The sequence below is a fragment of the Trypanosoma melophagium genome (genome assembly GCF_022059095.1).
Source record: "Trypanosoma melophagium isolate St. Kilda chromosome Unknown ctg18segment0, whole genome shotgun sequence".
Taxonomy (NCBI): Eukaryota; Euglenozoa; class Kinetoplastea; order Trypanosomatida; family Trypanosomatidae; genus Trypanosoma; species Trypanosoma melophagium.
Window position 1 is genome coordinate 400,968 of NW_027125147.1, and position 21,627 is coordinate 422,594.

General features: G+C 41.3%; 12 protein-coding genes across 12 annotated transcripts; all 12 read right to left on the reverse strand.

Annotated features, from left to right (window-relative positions):
• Nucleotides 1-358: 358 nt before the first annotated feature.
• On the reverse strand, nt 359-4,582 carry LSM04_007994 (uncharacterized protein; the record flags this gene model as incomplete). Its single annotated transcript, XM_067331643.1, has 1 exon — nt 359-4,582. The coding sequence occupies one exon, from the start codon at nt 4,580-4,582 to the stop codon at nt 359-361; it is 4,224 nt and encodes a 1,407-aa protein (XP_067193169.1).
• Nucleotides 4,583-5,221: 639 nt separating this feature from the next.
• Nucleotides 5,222-5,518, reverse strand: LSM04_008487 (HpcH/HpaI aldolase/citrate lyase domain; the record flags this gene model as incomplete). The annotated part of the gene is made up of 1 exon (XM_067331647.1): nt 5,222-5,518. One exon carries the CDS (start codon nt 5,516-5,518, stop codon nt 5,222-5,224), a length of 297 nt encoding a protein of 98 aa, XP_067193185.1.
• A 12-nt stretch (nt 5,519-5,530) lies between these two features.
• Nucleotides 5,531-6,057, reverse strand: LSM04_004873 (HpcH/HpaI aldolase/citrate lyase domain; the record flags this gene model as incomplete). Its single annotated transcript, XM_067331648.1, has 2 exons — nt 5,531-5,954; nt 5,996-6,057. The coding sequence occupies 2 exons, from the start codon at nt 6,055-6,057 to the stop codon at nt 5,531-5,533; spliced, it is 486 nt and encodes a 161-aa protein (XP_067193103.1).
• Nucleotides 6,058-6,448: 391 nt separating this feature from the next.
• LSM04_005505 (uncharacterized protein) lies at nt 6,449-7,231 on the reverse strand (the record flags this gene model as incomplete). The annotated part of the gene is made up of 1 exon (XM_067331649.1): nt 6,449-7,231. One exon carries the CDS (start codon nt 7,229-7,231, stop codon nt 6,449-6,451), a length of 783 nt encoding a protein of 260 aa, XP_067193126.1.
• A 592-nt stretch (nt 7,232-7,823) lies between these two features.
• Nucleotides 7,824-8,120, reverse strand: LSM04_000886 (HpcH/HpaI aldolase/citrate lyase domain; the record flags this gene model as incomplete). The annotated part of the gene is made up of 1 exon (XM_067331650.1): nt 7,824-8,120. The coding sequence occupies one exon, from the start codon at nt 8,118-8,120 to the stop codon at nt 7,824-7,826; it is 297 nt and encodes a 98-aa protein (XP_067193009.1).
• Nucleotides 8,121-8,132: 12 nt separating this feature from the next.
• LSM04_004737 (HpcH/HpaI aldolase/citrate lyase domain) lies at nt 8,133-8,659 on the reverse strand (the record flags this gene model as incomplete). The annotated part of the gene is made up of 2 exons (XM_067331651.1): nt 8,133-8,556; nt 8,598-8,659. 2 exons carry the CDS (start codon nt 8,657-8,659, stop codon nt 8,133-8,135), a joined length of 486 nt encoding a protein of 161 aa, XP_067193096.1.
• A 458-nt stretch (nt 8,660-9,117) lies between these two features.
• Nucleotides 9,118-10,935, reverse strand: LSM04_007095 (uncharacterized protein; the record flags this gene model as incomplete). The annotated part of the gene is made up of 1 exon (XM_067331652.1): nt 9,118-10,935. The coding sequence occupies one exon, from the start codon at nt 10,933-10,935 to the stop codon at nt 9,118-9,120; it is 1,818 nt and encodes a 605-aa protein (XP_067193158.1).
• Nucleotides 10,936-12,043: 1,108 nt separating this feature from the next.
• On the reverse strand, nt 12,044-12,952 carry LSM04_000096 (Cytidylate kinase domain; the record flags this gene model as incomplete). The annotated part of the gene is made up of 1 exon (XM_067331653.1): nt 12,044-12,952. The coding sequence occupies one exon, from the start codon at nt 12,950-12,952 to the stop codon at nt 12,044-12,046; it is 909 nt and encodes a 302-aa protein (XP_067192993.1).
• A 1,722-nt stretch (nt 12,953-14,674) lies between these two features.
• Nucleotides 14,675-15,895, reverse strand: LSM04_001711 (FCP1 homology domain; the record flags this gene model as incomplete). The annotated part of the gene is made up of 1 exon (XM_067331654.1): nt 14,675-15,895. One exon carries the CDS (start codon nt 15,893-15,895, stop codon nt 14,675-14,677), a length of 1,221 nt encoding a protein of 406 aa, XP_067193028.1.
• An 840-nt stretch (nt 15,896-16,735) lies between these two features.
• Nucleotides 16,736-17,881, reverse strand: LSM04_001105 (uncharacterized protein; the record flags this gene model as incomplete). Its single annotated transcript, XM_067331655.1, has 1 exon — nt 16,736-17,881. One exon carries the CDS (start codon nt 17,879-17,881, stop codon nt 16,736-16,738), a length of 1,146 nt encoding a protein of 381 aa, XP_067193013.1.
• Nucleotides 17,882-18,147: 266 nt separating this feature from the next.
• On the reverse strand, nt 18,148-18,402 carry LSM04_004817 (uncharacterized protein; the record flags this gene model as incomplete). The annotated part of the gene is made up of 1 exon (XM_067331656.1): nt 18,148-18,402. The coding sequence occupies one exon, from the start codon at nt 18,400-18,402 to the stop codon at nt 18,148-18,150; it is 255 nt and encodes an 84-aa protein (XP_067193099.1).
• Nucleotides 18,403-18,931: 529 nt separating this feature from the next.
• On the reverse strand, nt 18,932-21,208 carry LSM04_001337 (Pseudouridine synthase; the record flags this gene model as incomplete). Its single annotated transcript, XM_067331658.1, has 1 exon — nt 18,932-21,208. One exon carries the CDS (start codon nt 21,206-21,208, stop codon nt 18,932-18,934), a length of 2,277 nt encoding a protein of 758 aa, XP_067193019.1.
• Nucleotides 21,209-21,627: the final 419 nt, after the last annotated feature.

Here is a 21,627-nt window from a genome sequence, read left to right on the forward strand (position 1 = left end):
ATATATATATATATATATATATTCAATATATATATTCAATAAAAACAAACACGACAAAGAAAAATGTACACACACGGTCAAAAGAACGCAAGAAATAAAAAGGATTTAAAGTAGCAAAAACAGTAAAAAGAAAAGAAAAGAAACGTCTCTGAGTGTATATATGCTTGTAATCTCTATGCGTTTCCACTGAGCAAAGATAAAAAAAAGAAAAATTAAATATGTTTTTTTTTTCCTTTTCTAGTCCCGCATCAATTTTCTTTTTTTCTTCCGTAAGGGGGTACTTCTACCACGGAGTCCATTATTACAGGACAAAAAAGCAAAGAAAAGAAAAAAGAAAGTAAACAAGCATAATGATGTTTTACGATGGCACATCATGCACAACCCGATGGGCACGCAAAACTACTTGAAGTAAGTACGATTCCACCGTCTTGTCATCTCCATTATTAATGAAAATCCACATTGGCCAACGTCCTTCTGTTTGACCCTCTGGGAGGGTTAACATATCAATTTGCAATGTAATAAACTGAGAATCACCCGGTGCTAGTGCGAATTGTTTTGGTGTAATGGAAAGTTGATACTTGTAATTGTGATGTACTGTAAATACCTCGTCTACCTGTCCATGATGTACAAACCGTAAACGACGAAACACGGGTGCGGTAATATCTGCCAAACTAAGTTCTAATGCCTGTGTATATGTTGGTGTAGGATAAACCGTAGGAACCGTAAGTATCGTTTTCGCTAAATGATGATCGATGAGGGCGTGTAATAAGACTTGTTGAGCTCCTACCTCTTGCGGTCGCATTCGCAGTAAATAGGAGCTCTCACGCTGCGTCACCTTTACTTGTGCATCACTGCAGTAAAGAGCCTTCATCCCCGCAGCGGGAAGTGCCACTGTGGTGGTTTGTCCAAATAACAATTCCCTTGATGTAATCGCATTACACGCAAACACACACACCTCCCATGTCTCAATTACTTCACTCATCGCCTCATCTGCAAAGAGTGTTAAATACTCCACCCGCTGCGCCGCACTTCCCTCGTGTGGAATCATTGTATGAACCGTTACTTCCTCCCAGGCCATCATGTATGTTTGGGTGATAGGATCTAACACCGCATTTACTTCCGCCGTTGTGCCATTTGAACTGGAAACTCCTACATGTCCACACACCGCCCGCATACGATTGAGCAATTGACTTGTGTCTGATGTAATAGGGAAGAGGGCGGCGGGGAAGAGGCGTGAGAAGAACTTTTTTGATACTTTTGTTCCAGCCACACCGTAGACTTCATAACGTCGATCTACAAACGGTGGGCCTACAGTTGCGTGGATATCAATAACACGTACAAGTTCACGACCACTCTCCGCATATAAACGTGCACGTAGTTGTACAGCATCTCTATTATTATTATTATTATTATTACCACTACCACGTCGTTTGGTTGCTTTATTGAGACGAATAACGAGTACCACTTCAGTCCGTTCTCTTGGTCCCAAAAGAAAAGAAGGAGATGACAAAAAATCTAATGCTCCACTCGCAGAAGAGTCTATCTCTACGCAAAAACGCATCGCTACATTAAAAGGATTTTCAAATAATGTTCGCGTTTTTTCCGGACGAAAGGCTGCAACACACAAGTGATGATGTACGGTAAGTCGATCCATAAGGGTTTCCGCTATTTTACGGGATTTCATTTCATCCCGCTGCTTCTCAAGATAACGTAATCGGAATTCAAGATCGGTCTCTTGAATCCGATTATCATTCGGTATACCTAATAATGAGGTTCTGTTACCGTACAACTGTTTTACGTATTGTGTTCTACGCCAGTGAATATCATCTTTTTCTCTACTTATATTATAAGTATCATTATTTCTAGGTTGCTTCTGTTGTTGTTGTTGTTCTGCTTCTTTTTCTTCACCCTCTTGTCTTTGTACTGGTACTGGTGGTGGTGAAAGTGGTGGTTTTGTATTTGAAGATTGTTTATCATTCCCATCTTGTGAAACCAATCTCTCTACTTCTCCTTTACTAATTACTTTGTCCGGGAGTTGTTCCATAATACTGGCATGCGGTAATTTCTTTGCCACAATAACGCGTGATCCCTTAGGAGGTTCTATGACTCTATTCACCTGTAAAGTGGCAAGACTTCCTCCGCCAACACCCACACAGAAGAGTGTTACATGCAATTGTCCAGCATTACGCATAATAGGAAGTACCTTTGCCGGAATACTCCTTTCTGACAAGCTAAGATCGCGATAAAAAGGAAGATCCATGGCTGTACGACTACTCTCTGCATTATATGGACGACGAAAATGTTTTAACTGTACATTTGCACTTCCAATGTAAAACATAGTAAGAGCATTATAAACGTGAATGTATAGTGTAACATCACCATTCTTCTTGTATTTTTGTAAAAAAGGATCTTCTGCGGCTTCTATTGGTTCACACCATACCATTCCACCACGTTGTGTACCTTCGAAGAGTTTAAATGTATGCACATGAGAGGTTTTATCAATGCGTGATGTATGAATTGGTCCAATCGTTTGCAAGGGAAGAGGACCAAAGGAAAACATAAAACAAACATCCTCTGGTACCGCAATAGCAGTATCTGTAGATAATCCTTCAAAACGAATACCAAACAAAGAAGCTGTCACATCACCAGATGCTGGAACATGATCTTCAAGAGGAGTACCACGTACGGGATGTAAAATGGGTTGTAGATTTTCCTCCATTTGACATCGAACCTCCCATGAAATGGAAACAGGAGTAGGTGAAAGATCCACTACATCAATTCCTTGAGCATCATCTAATCGTGTACCAGTTTTAGTAACACTTTCTGCTGGAATTCCACGTGGTCGCCCATTTCTTATCATTTCTTCCTGCATCTCTCGTAAACGTCGAAGTTCTTCCATAACCTTACAAAGCATTTTAAATACATCAATAGAACCATCTTCTTTTCCAGTTTGCACTTTCGTCCCAGCTTCAGGATATGTAAGTTCTATTTTTGATGCAGCTGGAACACCTGTAGTTGGAGAAACCTTAGCCGCATCACTTGTTGAAGTTATAGTAGCCATATTAGCAGGGCTAGTCATCATAGCCGTGGAACTCGTTTCTTTCGTTGGTATATGTTCTTCTGTTGACAGAATCCCTATATCTTTCATGGTTGGAACTGGAGAAATGAAAGGTATTTGTGTACCCTCTGTGAGTTCCATCAATGGCTTTTCACTAATGTCTTTTTTATTATCTGATTTTCCTTTTCCTTTTCCCCGATGATCGGTGTGTTCCCCTATTTCTTTCCCAAGTGTAAGAGATTCCATTTCCGCCGATATCCCTGTATCATAGTACTCCACTGTGAGAGTGACGGCCATGGGCAGTTTCCCATACGGTGAGGATGGTTCTAACATCAACAATCGTGGATCTCTACAAGCGAAAGGGCCCTGCAGTGCTGGGAGATTCTCCACACGTAGATCCCGATCCCGCACTGGCATTACACATAGTGGAAATACACAGAAACCCAACACTTCAAACATTCCCTCTCCCGCCCGTCGACGGCGAATAGCAAGTACGAGTGAAGTGGCAGAGTGTACTGGCAGGGCGTCAATAGTAAGCGGCATAACGGAGTGTAAAACACGACGACGTGTACTTCCTGAAGAAACAGTAGAATAGGAAATGGATCGCCTTACGCTATCACTATCCTCAGTATTATTATTATTATTATTATTATTATTATTATTATTATTATTATTATTATTATTTACATGATAATCATGATGACCATCGGTTGTAGTATCTCTATTATCATCGCTATTGCTGTCGTTACTGCTACTCATGTAATCTAATACCAATGGCACCTCAGCACCTTGTCCAAGTTGTTGATATCCATTATGGGCAACAGCAGCCACACGCCACTCTGCTGTATTATGCTGCCATTCAGCCTCTTCACTTGTGGGGTTTAGTTGAATGTTTGTCACTACACAACGGAAGGAAGTAGTAGAGGCTTGCGGGGTGTTTTCCGTAAAACTCTGCGGTACAAATATACCAGGAGGCACAAGACGATTCATAAGTTGCACAAGTACTACATCCTCCACAACACTGCAGTTATATCCCAATTTATGTGCCGCATCTCCACTATTTGGTGGCCATGATTTGGGATCCAGTAATAACAACTGTGCATTACCTGGTCGAAGCACAATTGCGTGTTCTGCGGCCAAACGTGAAATAGGAATATAACCCCAAAATAATACACGTCGCCCTTCAACAGGCGCATCATAACGTTCATCACGAGCCACTAGTTCTAATGCTAATACCACATGATCTACAGAACTTTGAAAAATGATTGGTTCAGTAACGGTTTGCCGTGATACAGTATAAGTTGCCCCAATAAACGCAGTAGAAATCTTGTCAAACAATGTCATCTGTAACGCAAGAACCTCTTGAAATGGTAGATCTATGGGCAACTCTTCCCAGGTAAGCCGTAGGGTAAGACGAGACCCTACTGTATTCTCTTTTAATGCCCTTGACTCCCATGTATCATAGCGAACAGCATTTGACAAAAGTACTCGAGCCGTTTGCTCTGCTGATCGACTACGGACCATCTTGCAGCCTTAACTTTTTTTTGTCTTTTTCCTCTCCTGTAATCTTTTCTCTTGTTTCACTAAAAATGTTAAAAACGTACCCCACGATATGTGAGCAATCACAATAATAAAACTCCCCAAAGAAGAGAAGAACCACAGACCCCTAACCTGTTCGTTCACTAAACCAATGTAATCAAAAAAAAAGAAAAAAAACGCGATAAAGTTTGTCAGTAATCAAGCACCATCAAATATTATCTAAAAAAAAATAATGAAAAAACGAGCAGTAAAGAGGTCAAAAAAAAAAAAAAAAAAAACTCAGAAAAATAATAATTTCTTTACAGAAGTATATATATATATATCAGAAAAACAGACTCACAAAGTCCACACCCCAGGTTCTAGAACTAAAACAAATTCTTACCGATTTGCTGCGCAAAATCAAAATAACAGCGAAAAACAGCGTCTCAAGAATGCGAAAATATTTTTACACCTCGCCAATAAGAGGTGAAACCTTCAGAACAAACAAAAAATATTCATTTGGACTCAGCAAATTAAAAAATAAAAAATGCTTTTTATCCCGATGAAAAAAAAAAAAAAAAAACAGAAAAATAAAAATAAAATGCCAGTGCGTCTCTTTCTTCTACGCCGCTCGCTCATCTCCACTTACACCAGGTTGCTTGGCTGGTGTTTCCACGGTTTACCCTGTGCACCGGCAATCTCCTCAAGCTTCTTCACATGCGTGGCAGCCTGTGTGAGGGCATGGTGCATTTCACTGCCAATACTGATAAATGTGAAACCCTTCTCCAGAAACTCCCCCACACGGTCAGTGCCGAAGAGAAAGGGGCCCAGAATCGTGTTATTCTTGCGCGCCGCCGCGATAAGTTTCTCGGTTGCATCATTCAGTTCAGGTGAGGTGTACATCTCAGGGAACACATACTTCTCGTATAGACCCATTGACATGCAAAGGTCATTCTATCCCAGGAATGCAATATCAACGCCCTTTACAGCCATGATGGCATCAATGTTCTTAATGCAGTCGGCCGTCTCCACCTGGAAGGCCGCCACCACATTCTTGTTTGCCTCCCCGGCGTATCCCAGCAGCCCCTTTGCGTTCATGCACTGCTGTGGGGTGTACACGGAGCGGGTGCCGGCGGTCGGGTAGTAGCAGCACGAGACAGCCGCCTCCAACTCCGCCGCGTTGTTGACGTGCGGGATGAGAACCCCGTCGCCGCCGGAGTCGAGTGCGTTTTGGATGCCGGGCCGGTCCTGCGTGCTGCCGACCCGCACCATTATCGTCGCGGGCCCGGTGCGGATGGCGGCGGTCGTCTGGCTGAGGGCCACGGCATCCACAGGGGCGTGCTGCGTGTCGAGCAGCAGCCAGCCGTGGCCGGAGTGACTGAACTGCCGGCAAGCAGGTGGTTGGAGGAGTTGAGGGACACACCGAACTTTGGCTTGCCAGCACGCAGTTCAGCCCTGAACTCAGCACCACCTGCAGACATTGTTTGCTTGAAGTTGTTTTGCGGTTTAGTTGGATTCTCCACGGGGAAACAGGGTGTGAACAGTGGCCCGGTGAGAGACCAGAAGCATCAGAAAAGAAGAAAAGGAAAGAAAAGGAGAATGAAGAATCAAAACAAAGAGAAAAAGTGAACAGAGAAAGGAAGAAAAAAAACACAAAAAGAAAAAGGGGGTATTATTGTCAAGTATAATACTGGGAGCATAAATAAGTTTTTTTTGTTTTCCGTGCCAAGAGATTCGTTTTTCTCTATTTATCCTCAACTAATTGTTAACTCATTTTTTTTTCTGTGAAAAAGTACGTCCGGTATAGCGTTTAAATGCTCAGTGGAACTTGACACTAACACTATTATAAGACCAGTGGTAGATCATCCATACTTACAGGCCCATCTTGGCTGGATCCTTCCCTGCTTTCACCACCATTTCTCTTTTGTAATCTTGAAACATGGATTGCAATCTCTTAGACTCATTCACTACAAAAAGTAAAATCATAAACCATATATAACCCAATGCTGCCACTTGCGCTATATCGCTCCAGCGGTTTAATTTTTGTATAGTTTCGACATCGCCGGCGACGGCTGTAGTGTGATCTGTAACCTGAAATCCAAGACTTTGCAGTGTATTAACAGCAGATGGAATATAGGCGGGTGGGAGAATAAACATCATTGACTGATGCTCTTCTCTTGGGTGGGTAACGTACTGTTCTCCAACAATATTGAGTACTCGTCGAGCAATCCATGGGTGACGATTCTGACGTAATAAATTTGGTGTGAGAAGTAGTAATGGCATGGGTGTTTTCAATGGTTGCTCTCTGGCGATAAATTCACGCCGTGTAAGGTTAAGATCCACACAATCTGGGAATCCCATAGGATGAAAGTAGGCATATCCTGGAAACATACCACGGCGAATAAGAATACGTGCCAAGTACACATATGTTGGATTAAAGATATCATTACTGACAAACATCCGGTGCTCCTTTGCGTATGGCTGATATACCCAGTCGTTGTAATATGACTCTTGTGCAAAGGCTGGTGCAGGTACTACAACTATTCGTTGTTTTCGAAAGGGATGTGATATCTTTAGAATACTTAACACCTCCTTTCCACCATCCGTACGGACAATGTCCTGCACACGCCACGTCTTTTTCCCGAACAAGGACATTAAAAAATCCTTTTACCAATGTTTTTTTTTACTTTTTACTTTCAGGTTTGCTACTTTACAAGACAGAGAATCGAATTCCCCTTTTTGTGTGAAGAATAATAAGTGGAGGAAAAAAAGGACCACAAAAATAAACAAACAAGTGTAAAACGTCGTTATTACCAATAAAACCCCACAGATCAATTATATACATGAACCGAAAAGAGAAAAAAAATAATAATACCAATACTAATACTAAGAAATTTAACGAATATAATTATCGCATGCCCAAAACACTGGAGAAAAATAAAAATAGGGTTACATGTCTGTAACTCTATTTCATCTGTATGAGAGGAATAGGGATGATTGAATATGAGCAATTGACGTCCAAGAGAAGCAATAGAAAATTTCTTTAAATATCTTCCTTTCGCGTTACAGTTCACGACTTTCCTAATACACCTTATTATAAGGAAAAAGAAAAATTGACCCATTTGGACTCAGCAAATTAAAAAATAAAAAATGCTTTTTATCCCGATGAAAAAAAAAAAAAAAAACAGAAAAATAAAAATAAAATGCCAGTGCGTCTCTTTCTTCTACGCCGCTCGCTCATCTCCACTTACACCAGGTTGCTTGGCTGGTGTTTCCACGGTTTACCCTGTGCACCGGCAATCTCCTCAAGCTTCTTCACATGCGTGGCAGCCTGTGTGAGGGCATGGTGCATTTCACTGCCAATACTGATAAATGTGAAACCCTTCTCCAGAAACTCCCCCACACGGTCAGTGCCGAAGAGAAAGGGGCCCAGAATCGTGTTATTCTTGCGCGCCGCCGCGATAAGTTTCTCGGTTGCATCATTCAGTTCAGGTGAGGTGTACATCTCAGGGAACACATACTTCTCGTATAGACCCATTGACATGCAAAGGTCATTCTATCCCAGGAATGCAATATCAACGCCCTTTACAGCCATGATGGCATCAATGTTCTTAATGCAGTCGGCCGTCTCCACCTGGAAGGCCGCCACCACATTCTTGTTTGCCTCCCCGGCGTATCCCAGCAGCCCCTTTGCGTTCATGCACTGCTGTGGGGTGTACACGGAGCGGGTGCCGGCGGTCGGGTAGTAGCAGCACGAGACAGCCGCCTCCAACTCCGCCGCGTTGTTGACGTGCGGGATGAGAACCCCGTCGCCGCCGGAGTCGAGTGCGTTTTGGATGCCGGGCCGGTCCTGCGTGCTGCCGACCCGCACCATTATCGTCGCGGGCCCGGTGCGGATGGCGGCGGTCGTCTGGCTGAGGGCCACGGCATCCACAGGGGCGTGCTGCGTGTCGAGCAGCAGCCAGCCGTGGCCGGAGTGACTGAACTGCCGGCAAGCAGGTGGTTGGAGGAGTTGAGGGACACACCGAACTTTGGCTTGCCAGCACGCAGTTCAGCCCTGAACTCAGCACCACCTGCAGACATTGTTTGCTTGAAGTTGTTTTGCGGTTTAGTTGGATTCTCCACGGGGAAAAAGGGTGTGAACAGTGGCCCGGTGAGAGACCAGAAGCATCAGAAAAGAAGAAAAGGAAAGAAAAGGAGAATGAAGAATCAAAACAAAGAGAAAAAGTGAACAGAGAAAGGAATAAAAAAAAAAAAAACAGAAAATATTCTTTTGTGAAAGAACAAATCTTGTTGTTTTTTCAGGTAATGTCAATAAAAACTTTTCTTGATCGTCTTGTTCCTTCTTACAATTGGTTCGCTTTCTTTGGGACGTTGGTGCCGCCCTAGTGCGATAATAGTCGTTAGTTTCTTTGTGCATATATATATATATATATATATATTATCCCACTTCCTCCAGAAAATAACAATATTTGCTAACCCACTATTGCAAACGCAAAAAAAAAATCTGGTACCAAGGTGTTGGTATTAATTTTTTCGGTCTAGAGAGGGGCTGTATGGTGGTTAAGATAGTCGATGGCGCATTTATCGTTACATTGACGCAGATGTGGAGTGAGTGCCTCACGTACGGTATTATGATAAAAGTCCACCATCTGTCGTTCCTCTGAAGTGAGAGCGGCTGTGTCAATGAGTTCACGGCAGAGTGGCGCCATTGTGAGAGTATCAAACGTAAGAAATCCCTCCGCGTTGTGTGGTGTGGGTTTAGGTACAATAAGTTCAAGATTCTCAATGCGAATACCAAAACATTCATCCTTGTAGTATCCAGGTTCATTGGACATCACCATTCCTGCTTCCAATGTGGCTTCTGTTGGTGTTGGACGCGCCCCAATTCCCTGCGGTCCCTCATGCACGTTTAGAAATGAACCAACACCGTGACCAGTGCCATGTGCGTAGTTAAGACCAGATCGCCATAATGCGGTACGTGCGAGTACATCAATGCGGTGCCCCGTTGTGCCTGTTGGCCACACGGCGTTGTGAAGGGCGAGATTTCCCTTCAACACAAGTGTGTACGCCTCCCGCTCCTCAGGCCGTGGTGTTTGAAAACACACCGTGCGGGTCACATCTGTCGTACCATCCAAGTACTGCGCCCCGCTGTCTACGAGATAAATCTGATCCCGCGCAATAGTAGCAGAGCCTGTTGCTGGCGGGGCGTAGTGCACAATAGCGGCATTAGGACCAACAGAGGAGATGGTGGTAAAACTGGGTTGTACAAAGTAATCGCCTTCACGACGGAAGGACTCTAACTTTACTGCAGCATCGTATTCATTGATGTTCGTTTCACCTTTCACTGCCACGGCATTGTGTAACCAGGCCAGATAGCGTGTGAGGGCAACTCCATCCCGTACATGACAACGACGAAAACCTTCTATTTCTACATTATTTTTTATAGACTTAAGCTTTTGCGCCGGACCACACTTTACACGTTTTGTCTGCATACCCATATTCTTCAACATGGAATAGAGACGTTGACTTGTTTGATACTCATCCACAAGAAAAGTAGAAGTGGATGGCATTGAACCAATAAACGCTTCTAAGCCATCATATGGGTGTACTTCCAGTAATGGTTCTCCATTAGTAGTAGTAGTAGTGGGCAATCCAGTCTCTGGTAATTTGGCTGCATCTATAAAGAGATGTAATCTGGGTGTGGCACACTGTACAACAGCATAGGCGTAGAAAACTGGATTAAAAGGAATATCGGCACCACGAAGATTTGTCACCCACGCAATTTCATCCAAAGCAGAGAGTACCATCGCGTCACACTTCTGACGTTCTAGTTCTTCTACTAATGCTGCTACTTTCCCCTCACATCGTACACCACAAAACTCTTCAGGCCTGACGAATAACTTTACAGGTGGTTTCTCCGACTTTGGCATTAGTGGTTGTACAACTTCTGGTATGGCGACCAAATTAATTACTTTCCGTCGACGTTCCCATTCCGCCACAGTAGAAAGAAAACTGTTCATTCCCACTGGAGTTGTGCTACTCAAGTTACTCTGAATCCACTCTTCCATTGTCGGCACTCCGGGATAACCATCTTTCATTAATTCCCACTCAGGGTATAATGTCTGTGAGGCTTCCATCCAATAACGTCCATCCGTCCACAAATACGCCTGATCCATCGTGATAAGACAATTCCCTGCACTTCCATTGAAGTTACTGATGTATGCACGACATTTGTATTCATCCTTCACATATTCACTATTGTGTGGATCACTAGAAGGAACAATGAGGGCCTCAATGGCATGCTGCTGCATGGCATCTCGCACAGCTGCTAATATTTTGCTTCCTACTGACATCATTCCCTCTTTTGTGATCAAAAATTAACGTTCAATTTTTATCCTTTTTCTTTTCTTTTCTTTTCTCTCTTAATCTTCTCTTGAGCCTTTACGCTACTGCTTTCAAGTAATTTCATGTAAAATAATAACCACATTTGTTGTGTTTCAGTTTATACATGTGAATGAAGAAGCAAAGTGAAAAAAAAAGACCATTGGGGTGATATAATAGCAGTATTAGAAAAGAGCAAGCACGAAAGGAAGCACAAAAAAAAACATGTTCTCTAATTTCTTTTACAATATATATATATATATATATGTCGACGCAGAGATGTACACACGTACACATTCCATTACGCATAAGAGAGAAAAAAAAACCTCTTTCTACGTCTTCTAATGTTCTTTCCAATTAATTATCCTCTTCTTTTTTGTTTTTCCCCTCGTGTCATCTCATTTACAAAGAAGAGTAAAGAAAAAACAAAAGCAAAAATAAAAAATAGAATAGAGCAGGAATATTTTTTCCCTACTTTATCTCCTATTGCTCATGTAGACCCTTCAAATATAAGCAGTGAATCACACAAAGAACAGCAAAATGATTACAGCACGAAAAAAAAGATAATTTCCTTTTTTTTTTTTGGAAAAAAAAAACAATGTAAAAAAAGGAGTCGAGAAAACAATTTAAGATATACTTATACCCGAACTATCACACTACAATCAAGCTACTACAGTGGCTACAAAGTTAGGTGAAGTTGAGAAAAAGAGATTTGCGGTACCATGAAAAGCGAAGAGCCCAAATAAAACGCTTCACATGACACACTTCTCTTTTATTACTTCTTCTTCTTATGGAAATAAACAAATTTCTCGAGATGAAACGGAGTCAATTAAACAACACACCGAACATGTTTAATTTTGTAAACATAAGTTATCCAAACAGAGACGTCGCATACACACACACACAAACACAGAGAAATGCGTGCATAAAGAACGAAAAAAAAAGGAAAGAAAAAACAAAAACAAAAGTAGAAATAGAGAGAGAAAGGGGAAGCAAAAAGAGTGGAACATATTCATTCTTACAGAATATGATGATATACTTCCACATTGCTTCGTATCTACCTTATCTTATTTTTTTCTTTTTTTACAGTTCTGTAACAGCCTTCAACACAGCTGTCTCTACATCCTTATCCGTGGCTGTATCCAGTCGATCCTTCATGTCAGAGAGTGCCCGTGCCATTACTCGCTGAGCCGCACGGCGTTCTCCAAGCACTGAGACATCATCAATAACGAGTTCAAATCGTAATGGTGTGGGAATATAATTAAGTGTTTGTGCACGACCTTCTAATATAACGTTATATCCAGCTTCACTGAGTTCTTTAACGGCTGAGGCTGCGAAACGGATAACTTCACCTTGTGTTTGTTCTGCCACAGTAGGGACCGCTTTGCTTATCTCAGGGGTTTTAAGTAGTGTATTCTGTATCTCCGACACACGTAATTTTCCTTTGAGAATAATATCAAACTCTCCATCAGGCATTTTTTCAAACTTTACTTCTTTCTCTACTTCCTGTAAAAGTTCAGGGGTAAGGAGGTCAGTGCGAATGTTACCCTTCAATTTCTCATGGCACAAGTACGTGTAGCTGCGAAATACGTTCCCATTACTCCACGTAACACATCGTGGTAGCTGTGTTTGCAGTTTCTTCACTGTAGTTCCTTTTCCCGTACCCGATAAACCCTGCATGACGATAATATTTCCCACTTTGGTTGGTAACTGTCGTAATATCTCCTCTGTGACTTCCTGTGCGGTTAATCCAGCCACTTGGATGCGTGTGGGCTGTGGGACGTTTGGATTGTCGGCAAGAACTCCCTTGGCGCGGGCGATGTTAATACCGGCGTTGAGTTTCTCTGCGTCTTCGGCGTCTCGTCGAATAATGTCATTGCCCTCAGCGAGTGCGAGTTTTTTAAATGCGTCGATGTTTTTTAACAGCTGGAGGGCGGCGGAGCTGCAGACATCGTCCTGCAGGCGGAGGAGTGTGGGAGTGAGGATGGACATGTGCGGTGAGTCGTACTGGTGTTTGTTCGTTTGCTTTTATATAATATGTCGCTATTTATAGATAAATCAATAGATAGATACATAGGGAGAGGAATCTATATATATATATATAAACAGATAGGGGAAGAGAGAGAGAGAGAGACAAGGGGAGTGAGGCGAGACCTCTATTGATGTAGATATAGAGAAGGATATATATATATATATATATATATATATATATATATATATATATATATATATATATAGTAGTGAATGCTAGTAAGTAAGAATAACAAACAGCCAAAGTAAGAAAAAGAAAAAAAGGGGCATGTGAGAGTGTCCATGTGCGGGTGCGAAAACAACAACAACAACAACAACAAGAGGGGGATCTCAGGGATGGACAATAACTACAGTAATAAATACACATTGCACAAAAACACATAAAACAAGAAAAAAAAAGGGGGGTTACATTATAGTATCTCTACTAATACATATACATATTAGTTCGATGTGATGGAATACAGAAATAAACTAAGTCAAAGAAAGCAATGAAGCGAATGGGAGTGAAGCAAATTAAAAACACACACACATTTTTTTTTTTTGCGGAATAAATAAGAATATAGTGCAAACGCAAATACACATTCAGTCAGAAGAAAAATAAAGACTGTAAAATAAACAATGATACGACTTTCCACCCAACCGCACTAATTCTCTAGATCTCCCGTTATCTATCCCTTCTATCTCCCCCACCAATACCCCTAACCCCCAAACCCCCATCCCTTTCTTCTAATTCAAAGAAATTTTGTTTCTGTCCTCCCTTTCCCTCACTACCCAGAAGTATATATTAAATGTATAATATATATATATATATATATATATATATATATTGGATAGCGGGCTTATCTTCCTCTTCTTCTTCTGCCTTTCTCATTCGTTTATTTATCGGTCAGACCTCTACCTCATCTCACACGTATGTGGTCATACTCCAATCACCCACGGACACACTCCCCACCAGCAGCATGTAAATGAAAAAAAAAAGATAATAGTAACAACAGTATTAATAATATCAATAGTAATAATGATAATAACAATATCAATAATGAAAATAAAGAAGGAAAAAGTCCCCACCGAAAACCATGCAGTTTAACTTCACCATGTAACGTTCTCTTTCGTTCGTTCGCTCTTCTTCGTTTCCCTCCCTCTTTCTTCCGCACACAAACACAAACACACACACACACACACACACTTATGCAGTAACAGAGATGCACGAAGGCTTTCACTCCACATCCTTCGCTCTTACCTCATCGTTCTTAATTCCACTCCCATTTTTATTTTTATTTCCATCCTCATTCATTCGCTTCTCCCTCCCTCTTGTAGAATTCTTCCGGAAAATAAGTGAAATTGCTGGAGAATATATATATATATATATATATATATATATATATATATATTAATTAATATCAATGAGAGACATGGCGAAGGAGTAATGAAACCCCATCAACAACAACAACAAAAAAAGAGAGCAGAAAGCTTCTCAAAAAAAAAAAAAAAAAAAAAAAACGGAATATAAAACAAGAATAAACAGAAAAAACACGTGGATGAAACAAATTGGAAGATTAATAATAATAATAATAATAATAATAATAATAATAATAATAATAATAATAATAATAATAATAATAATAGTAATAGTAATAAAGTGAATCTCTCTCTCTCTCCCTCACACATACACACATACACCCTCTATCTACTCTCTGAACGCACCTGCTCCTGCTGCAGCTGCAGTACCGCATTATATTGATCAAGAACGTAATACACATTAGGTGCCTGCGCGAGACTCTCCAGCATTGGAATAAGTCGCCGCAGCTCCTCATCTTCACTGTCATCAAACCACGATGTAATCGGAACAGCATTGCGCTGCTGAAACAAATACGCCACAGGACTGTTGTCAATAATAGCCACTTGATCCAAGTCGCGGCCAAGGAGTGAGAGATCCTTCACGTAGGCCCCATTTAAGATACTGCAGTGTTCACGATAAAGACGAAGTACACCTAAAATACCGTCCGGGTCCACCGCATCCATCAACGGGTTGCAGTAGATAGACACAGATGCGGTGAAAATGACAACTTCAAAGAGTGGGGCTACGGCCTGCATGAATTCATGCAAATGCGGGCGGAAGGCAACATACACGGTTGTGTTATTCGTCTCCACCTTTACATTAAGTACGAGATCGTAGCGTTTGGGTTGGCAGGAAAGGGAACTATGCACGAGTGTCTCATCCACGTCTAATACTAAGGTCTTTTTACCACGGTATCTCGGCATTTGTGTTGAAAGTAAAGAAGCGTGATTCTTGGCGTTTACAGGTGATGTGTTCTTTGGTAACCCTTGGATCTTTCTCGTTCGTTCCACCAGACAACTTAAATGAACCTTGGGCTTCATTGTATTACCAGCGCTATTACTATTATTATTATTATTATTATTAGTAGTAGTAGTAGTAGTAGTATTGGTATTATAATTGTCGGTAGCGTTATTGGAGCACTTGCCCAGCGCACGATTCTGCTCTCTCCCGCTATCTTTACTATTAACATATCTGGCGTTATCCTCTGGCCCCGCCATGGGATCGCGATGCACCGGCACCCGCGTCTGCCGCGCCTGAGTCATCAACATTCCCGTCACCTGTTCACTCTGCAGAGAAAGACTATTATTACTACTGCCAGCACCTAAGGTCCCATGCATTCCCAGTACACCGGATGAGGAGGACATGTAGAAATGTGTGGCTGCTGAACTTGAGGCCGCCACTGTTTTAGCCGTTGAGGAGGATGGCAGAAGTGATGATGAGACGGGCTGTTGTGGTTCCTCCTCCCCCTCTTCTTTTACCCGCCGCATCTTATTATTATAAGACTGCTTCGCGGCACTAATCTTAGCGGAAATGCCACGGAAGAATGATGTGGCATCTTGACTCATTTTATTTTCTATTTTCTTTGTTTCTCCTTCTCTTCTTTTGTGCGCTTCTCCTCGTTTCGCTACACTGCCTGCTATACACCCTCCCCTCACGCGATGGGTGAAGTTTTTCTCTCACTTTGTTCTATATGTTACTTTGCTCTATCTCTTTTTTCTCTCTCACTCCCCCCCCACACACGCACACACTCCTTCAGAATAAACAACAAGAGAGGAATAAATAAGAAAGAGAATAAAGGGGATAAAATCAATAAACAAATACACATAAAAAGGCACGTTCATAAGTATATATATATATATATATATATATATACATGATTTGATGGTTGTAATAGCATACCAAACAAACACACATACATACACACACAAACAGTGCAAGATAGTGTGTCCTTTACGGGCAAGACAGATATAATAAAAAGAAGAGAAAAAAGAAAAAAGAACAGTATCAGAGAAACTGTACTGCGAACAGTAAAACATAAAGGCTTGGATCTTTACCACTCTACTCTATCTCCCCTTTCTTTCAGTACCTCTGCAACAGGGACACAAAGAGCATCAATGTTAACATAAGCAGTAATAATAATAATAATAATAATAATAATAATAATAATAATAATAATAATAATAATAATAATAATAATAATAATAATAATAATAATAATAATAATAATAATAATAATAATAATAATAATAATAATAATAATAATAATAATAATAATAATAATAATAATAATAATAATAATAATAATAATAATAATAATAATAATATCAAACACAAAAAAAGAAAAAAGTAAGGGAAAAAAAAGATATGCAAAAAGAAGAAAAAGAAAGAAACTTGAATGAAGAGAATCACGCCACAATAGTCTTTTCCCCTGTATCATGGTCAAACACCACCTGTGTACGTGTATCTGGTAGTGCACGCACTTCATAGCGGTTTACATAACATCTAAGTCCCGCAAACACAACCGTGACAGTCACTTCCATCTCACGCTGACTGATACCATTCACAAAGAAGCGAAATTCAATCCCCTGTATAGCTGCTCCCTTTGTATCACTACCATTTGGAGTATTGCCTTTAGAAGCCGGAGAAGAAGAGGTAGATGATGAAGTAGTAGTAGTACTCGTAGTAGTACTAGTACTAATCTTATTATTATTATTATTATTATTATCTGTTGTATTACCTTCACCACGGTTATTCCCATTTGTTTCAGGAGCAGAGGTATTCACTGCGGGGCCTGCCCGTAGTATTGTTTCGCCCACAAGTGTAATATTTGGTTCCCCTGCTGTTGTCTCTGTTACGCCACATACATGTTGAATACTCCGCTGCAGTTTATCCAAGTCATTCACATATCGTTCCTGCAGTGCCGGCACCATCATCTCCACTGCAGCCTTTGGTGGTCGCTCAAACAGTTTCTCCACAAAACTCTCTGCAAACGGCACAAAGTCATCCGTGCAAAGAAACTCGACAACATCAAATTCTTTTCCTCCCACCGGCTCCACGCGAAAGCCAGTAACATAAAATGCTCGTACAGGTCCATTCCTTGTGTGTATTGTGTTTCGTGTTTGTCGCCATATCCAAGACATACGGCATTTCACCTGTTTAGCGTATTGAAAATCCACAAGTGCAATAAAATTCACGTTATTGCCTCTGCTCTTCGTCATGGCGGTATCGCGGGGAATGTGCACAACTTTTCCCACCCGCTTACACAGACATCGCACCATTGCCCGCACTAAACCCCGCTCTACATAGTTTCCGAGTAACTCTGGGTGGAAGAGATTCATAAGCGGTTTGTCATATCCCGCCGTTGCTCCATCTGTTAAATAATCCATAAAGAGTAAAAAGGGAGCAATCGCGGTGGTGGAGAACTCGCGTGGTCGTTTAAAGTAATAATAGTAAATCACATATAATACTAAAAACAACCATGGTAATCCAATACTAAGGAAGGTGTAGGGCAGGGAGGTTAGACTCTGAAGGTACCCATCTGAAATGAACATTGGGTCGTTGCTCAGTTCAGCGGCTGCGTTACTCAACAAAGAAGAAAAAGAAAAAGAGGAGAAATGAATCAATACAATACATGAGAAAGACAATACCTCACCACCAATAAGCAAAAAGAAGAAGAAAGAAAAAGGAAATCAAGTAAAAAAAAAACAAATATAACAGCACGCAACATAAACAATAGGAGAAACAGATAAAAACACATCAACAGGATTGTGAACCAAAAAGGAGAGAGGAAGGGAGAAGATAATTACAAACACTTTGCTTACTCAGGCAGTGTTGGTGGCTGATCTCCCCGTGCAAATCCACCAGGTAAACCTTTCGGGTTACATTGATTCATGGACCGTTTCCTTCCTTCAATGTGCGGTTGTATGGGAACATCAAAGACTGATGATTCCGATCTTTGACCGGTGAAACTTCCCCAGCGGACTTTGCGTGATGACGCTTCAGTATTTAATTTCCCAAGTGATTTTGGTGGTTTAACTGACCAACGCGAGAGAAAAAGAATGGTGAACCACATCCCATTCGCCTTGGTTATATATATACCTTTCTTTCTATGGTTATTGCTATTTCTTTTTCTGCTTATTATTGTTGTTCCTGTTTCCCTGTGTACAAAACTCCGTGTAGAAACGCAGACTCACAGAGAGTGACCACGTGCAAAACAACAAGAAGAGAGAAATACCATTATCAGTTATCAGTAAAAGCACTGCACAACATTGACCTGTACTCCACTTCATTGATAGAAATGGGGATACATGTGTACTGTAGGCGTCGTGACTTGTGTAGACTGATTAACCGTCACATGCAAATACACACACACAGACACACACATACATACCCTGTCTCTGCAAACAAGTTAGTATGTAAATGAGATTAACCGAAGAAAAATAGTAAAAAAAGAAGAATATCCATAGAACAAACAACAACCACAGCCACAACGAGAATATATATATATATATATATATATATATATATATATATATATATATATATATATATATCAAGGATGCTCCTCCAACTCCTGTTCTCTTTTTTTCCTTTCCTTTTTTTTATTTTCTTAATTCCAGCTGACGAATCGCCTCTTTGAAATCCATTGTTAATGGTGCAGAAAATGTGATAACTTCTGCGGTTCGTGGATGCACAAGTGTAATCGCTGCGGCGTGCAAAGCCACGCGGTTAATAAGAGGCGTGCAACACCCGGCACCGCCGTGATCCACATCCTGCAGAATTGGCAAACCCGCTGCTGCCAAATGACGACGAATTTGATGTTTTTTCCCCTGTTGAATGCGGCACTCCACAAGTGCAAAGCGGGATTGACGAAAGAAACGCACAATTCGATATTTTGTTGTAATTTTGTGATCGGCGGGATCTCGCAATACGGCGCGGAGGGGCACACGTGTGAGGTCCGGCTCCAACACCGCACAGAGTGCAATATACATCTTGCTGCTCTGTGAATAGGCGGCGCTGGTTCCCATTTGATGTCGAAGTGATGCCGCGGCTTCTGTACTCTTTGCTATTACTAAACAGCCGCTTGTTTCAGTGTCTAGTCGATGAACTTGTCCTTGGCGGAATACATCAGACAACACTCCTGCATACACTTTAGATGTTAATAGCAATGAAACAATATCCGTTATGTTTGGGTCTCCTATCTGTGTACAACTGAGGGCATGTCGTGAGGTGGCTATGTGAGAGGGTTTGTTAAACACAATTATATCATCATCCTCAAAAATCACCGGTAGAGATACAGAAGAAGAAGATAGTGATACTGATGATGATAATGATATTGATGATGTTGTGGTTATCTCCATATCACACTTTTCTGCCCTTACACACTCATGTACACGTGGGAGTTTAATTTTCACACAAACATGCCCATGTGGGGCGAGTGTTACACTAATACCATCTTGTTTATTGGTTAACAGTGTACGCCAGTAGGAACACTGAGGGGCGAGTGCAATTAAGTTTTCCAACACACTCTTCTTTTCAGAGAGTGCAAGAAGAAAACACAATTCTTCCGGCCGCTCATCCTCACCATGGCATTCTCCACATTCTTCAATAAATTGTGCGAAACTCGCATGTGTTGGTTCAATCTCACCATCCTTTAGCAGCAGTGCATAATGGTGTAATAATCGACTATCTACCAAGTATCGTTTGGGATCTTTCAACGCACACGCCAGGGCCGCACGATAGAGAGATTCCTCTTGACTATTCAACACAGAACTACTGGCTTCTTTATAATGCCTTAACGCACTACACAACCACGGCCGCTCCATATCATTTAAACACCAACTACTAAGACAGTCTAGTGAAACACGACGCGGTAATAACTGCTTACGTCGCACTATATCCGATAAAATAGACGCACGCTCTATGGGCCACATATTTTCTTGCAAAAATTGCGAACTCCAGCGTTGAATAGCAGCGGCGTCTGTTGGAAACACAATACCGGGATCAACATTAAAGCGACACGCCACGGCGAGGGATCCACGTAATGTGGAAACCAAATTATTATTATTATTTCCACTTGTTCCCTCTCGAACTTCCCACAACTTATTACGTAAACGTATGGCGACTTGAGTGGCACATGTCTCTGATGCCGCCGTCATCTCATCCTTCTCTGCAAATCCCTCAAGAAACGCCAACACCGCCGCTGGCTTCTCAAGTGTGACTAACTTTGCAAGTGCCGCACTTGCACCACTGGCGAGTGGCGGGAGTTTTACATTCATCGCCATTGCCAGTGCGGCTGGGGGATTTTTACTACTTAATTCTTCCACAATACCGCGATAAGTTGCAATTTCATCCGCGTGAAAGATAATGTGATCCTTTCCATTATTCTCTCTCTGCTGCTGCTGCTTCTCCGCTTTTGTTAAGAGCTGATGTGAGAACTTCTCTACAAGTGAGATATCCTGAGCGATGAGTCTTCCTTCGATCTTTGAAAGAAGACGTGATTGACGACGTTGCAGCTCCGCAGTGGTGTTTGCTGTTGTACGCCTCACACACAATACTGAATCCCCGCTATGTTGTTTGGTGTGTACATCCACTTCCTCTTTTTCTTTCTCTTTCTTTTTATCTTTCTCTTGTTGTGCGGATAATCTTCGCTTTGCCTCCTGCACACGCACGAGACTCTCGGATGTGGGAAGATCACTCAATAACTGCAGAAACGCCGTAACGTGCAGAAGTTGCACCGCACGTTTTGTGCCTTCGCCATCAATTAAAACAACAGGCACAAAACATGTGGCAACATCGTGTGAGAATACAACACTTTTCTCTAATGTGCGAAGGGCCGCTACAGATGAACGGTGCACAAGTCCTCGTACTTGATGCATATATCTCTGTTCTTGTTATTGTTCTTTTTATTTTTATTTTTTTTTCTTGTGTGTGTGTTTTCCCTTCGTTCTTTTTCTCTGCTGATCCGTTATCACAAGGACACAATGAATCCAAATGAAAGTAATAACGAAAAAACAAAACGAGAATTGCAAACAGTGTGAGATTTTTCTTTTATTTCTTTTCCATTTCCAGGAAAAGGAACCCGCCAGAATAAAAGAAAAAAAAAGATATGTTCAACAATAATTATATAAATGTTACCCTTACTAGGATATGAATGTAAGCGAATAAGTAAAGATATATAAAGATAATCAAAAAGAAAAAAAAAGAAAGAAAAGAAAAGCGGCACTTTATTTCTTCCCTTAATTAAAAGGACCAAAATGGAAATAGAAGAAAACCACCTTCAATGCCTCTATGACAT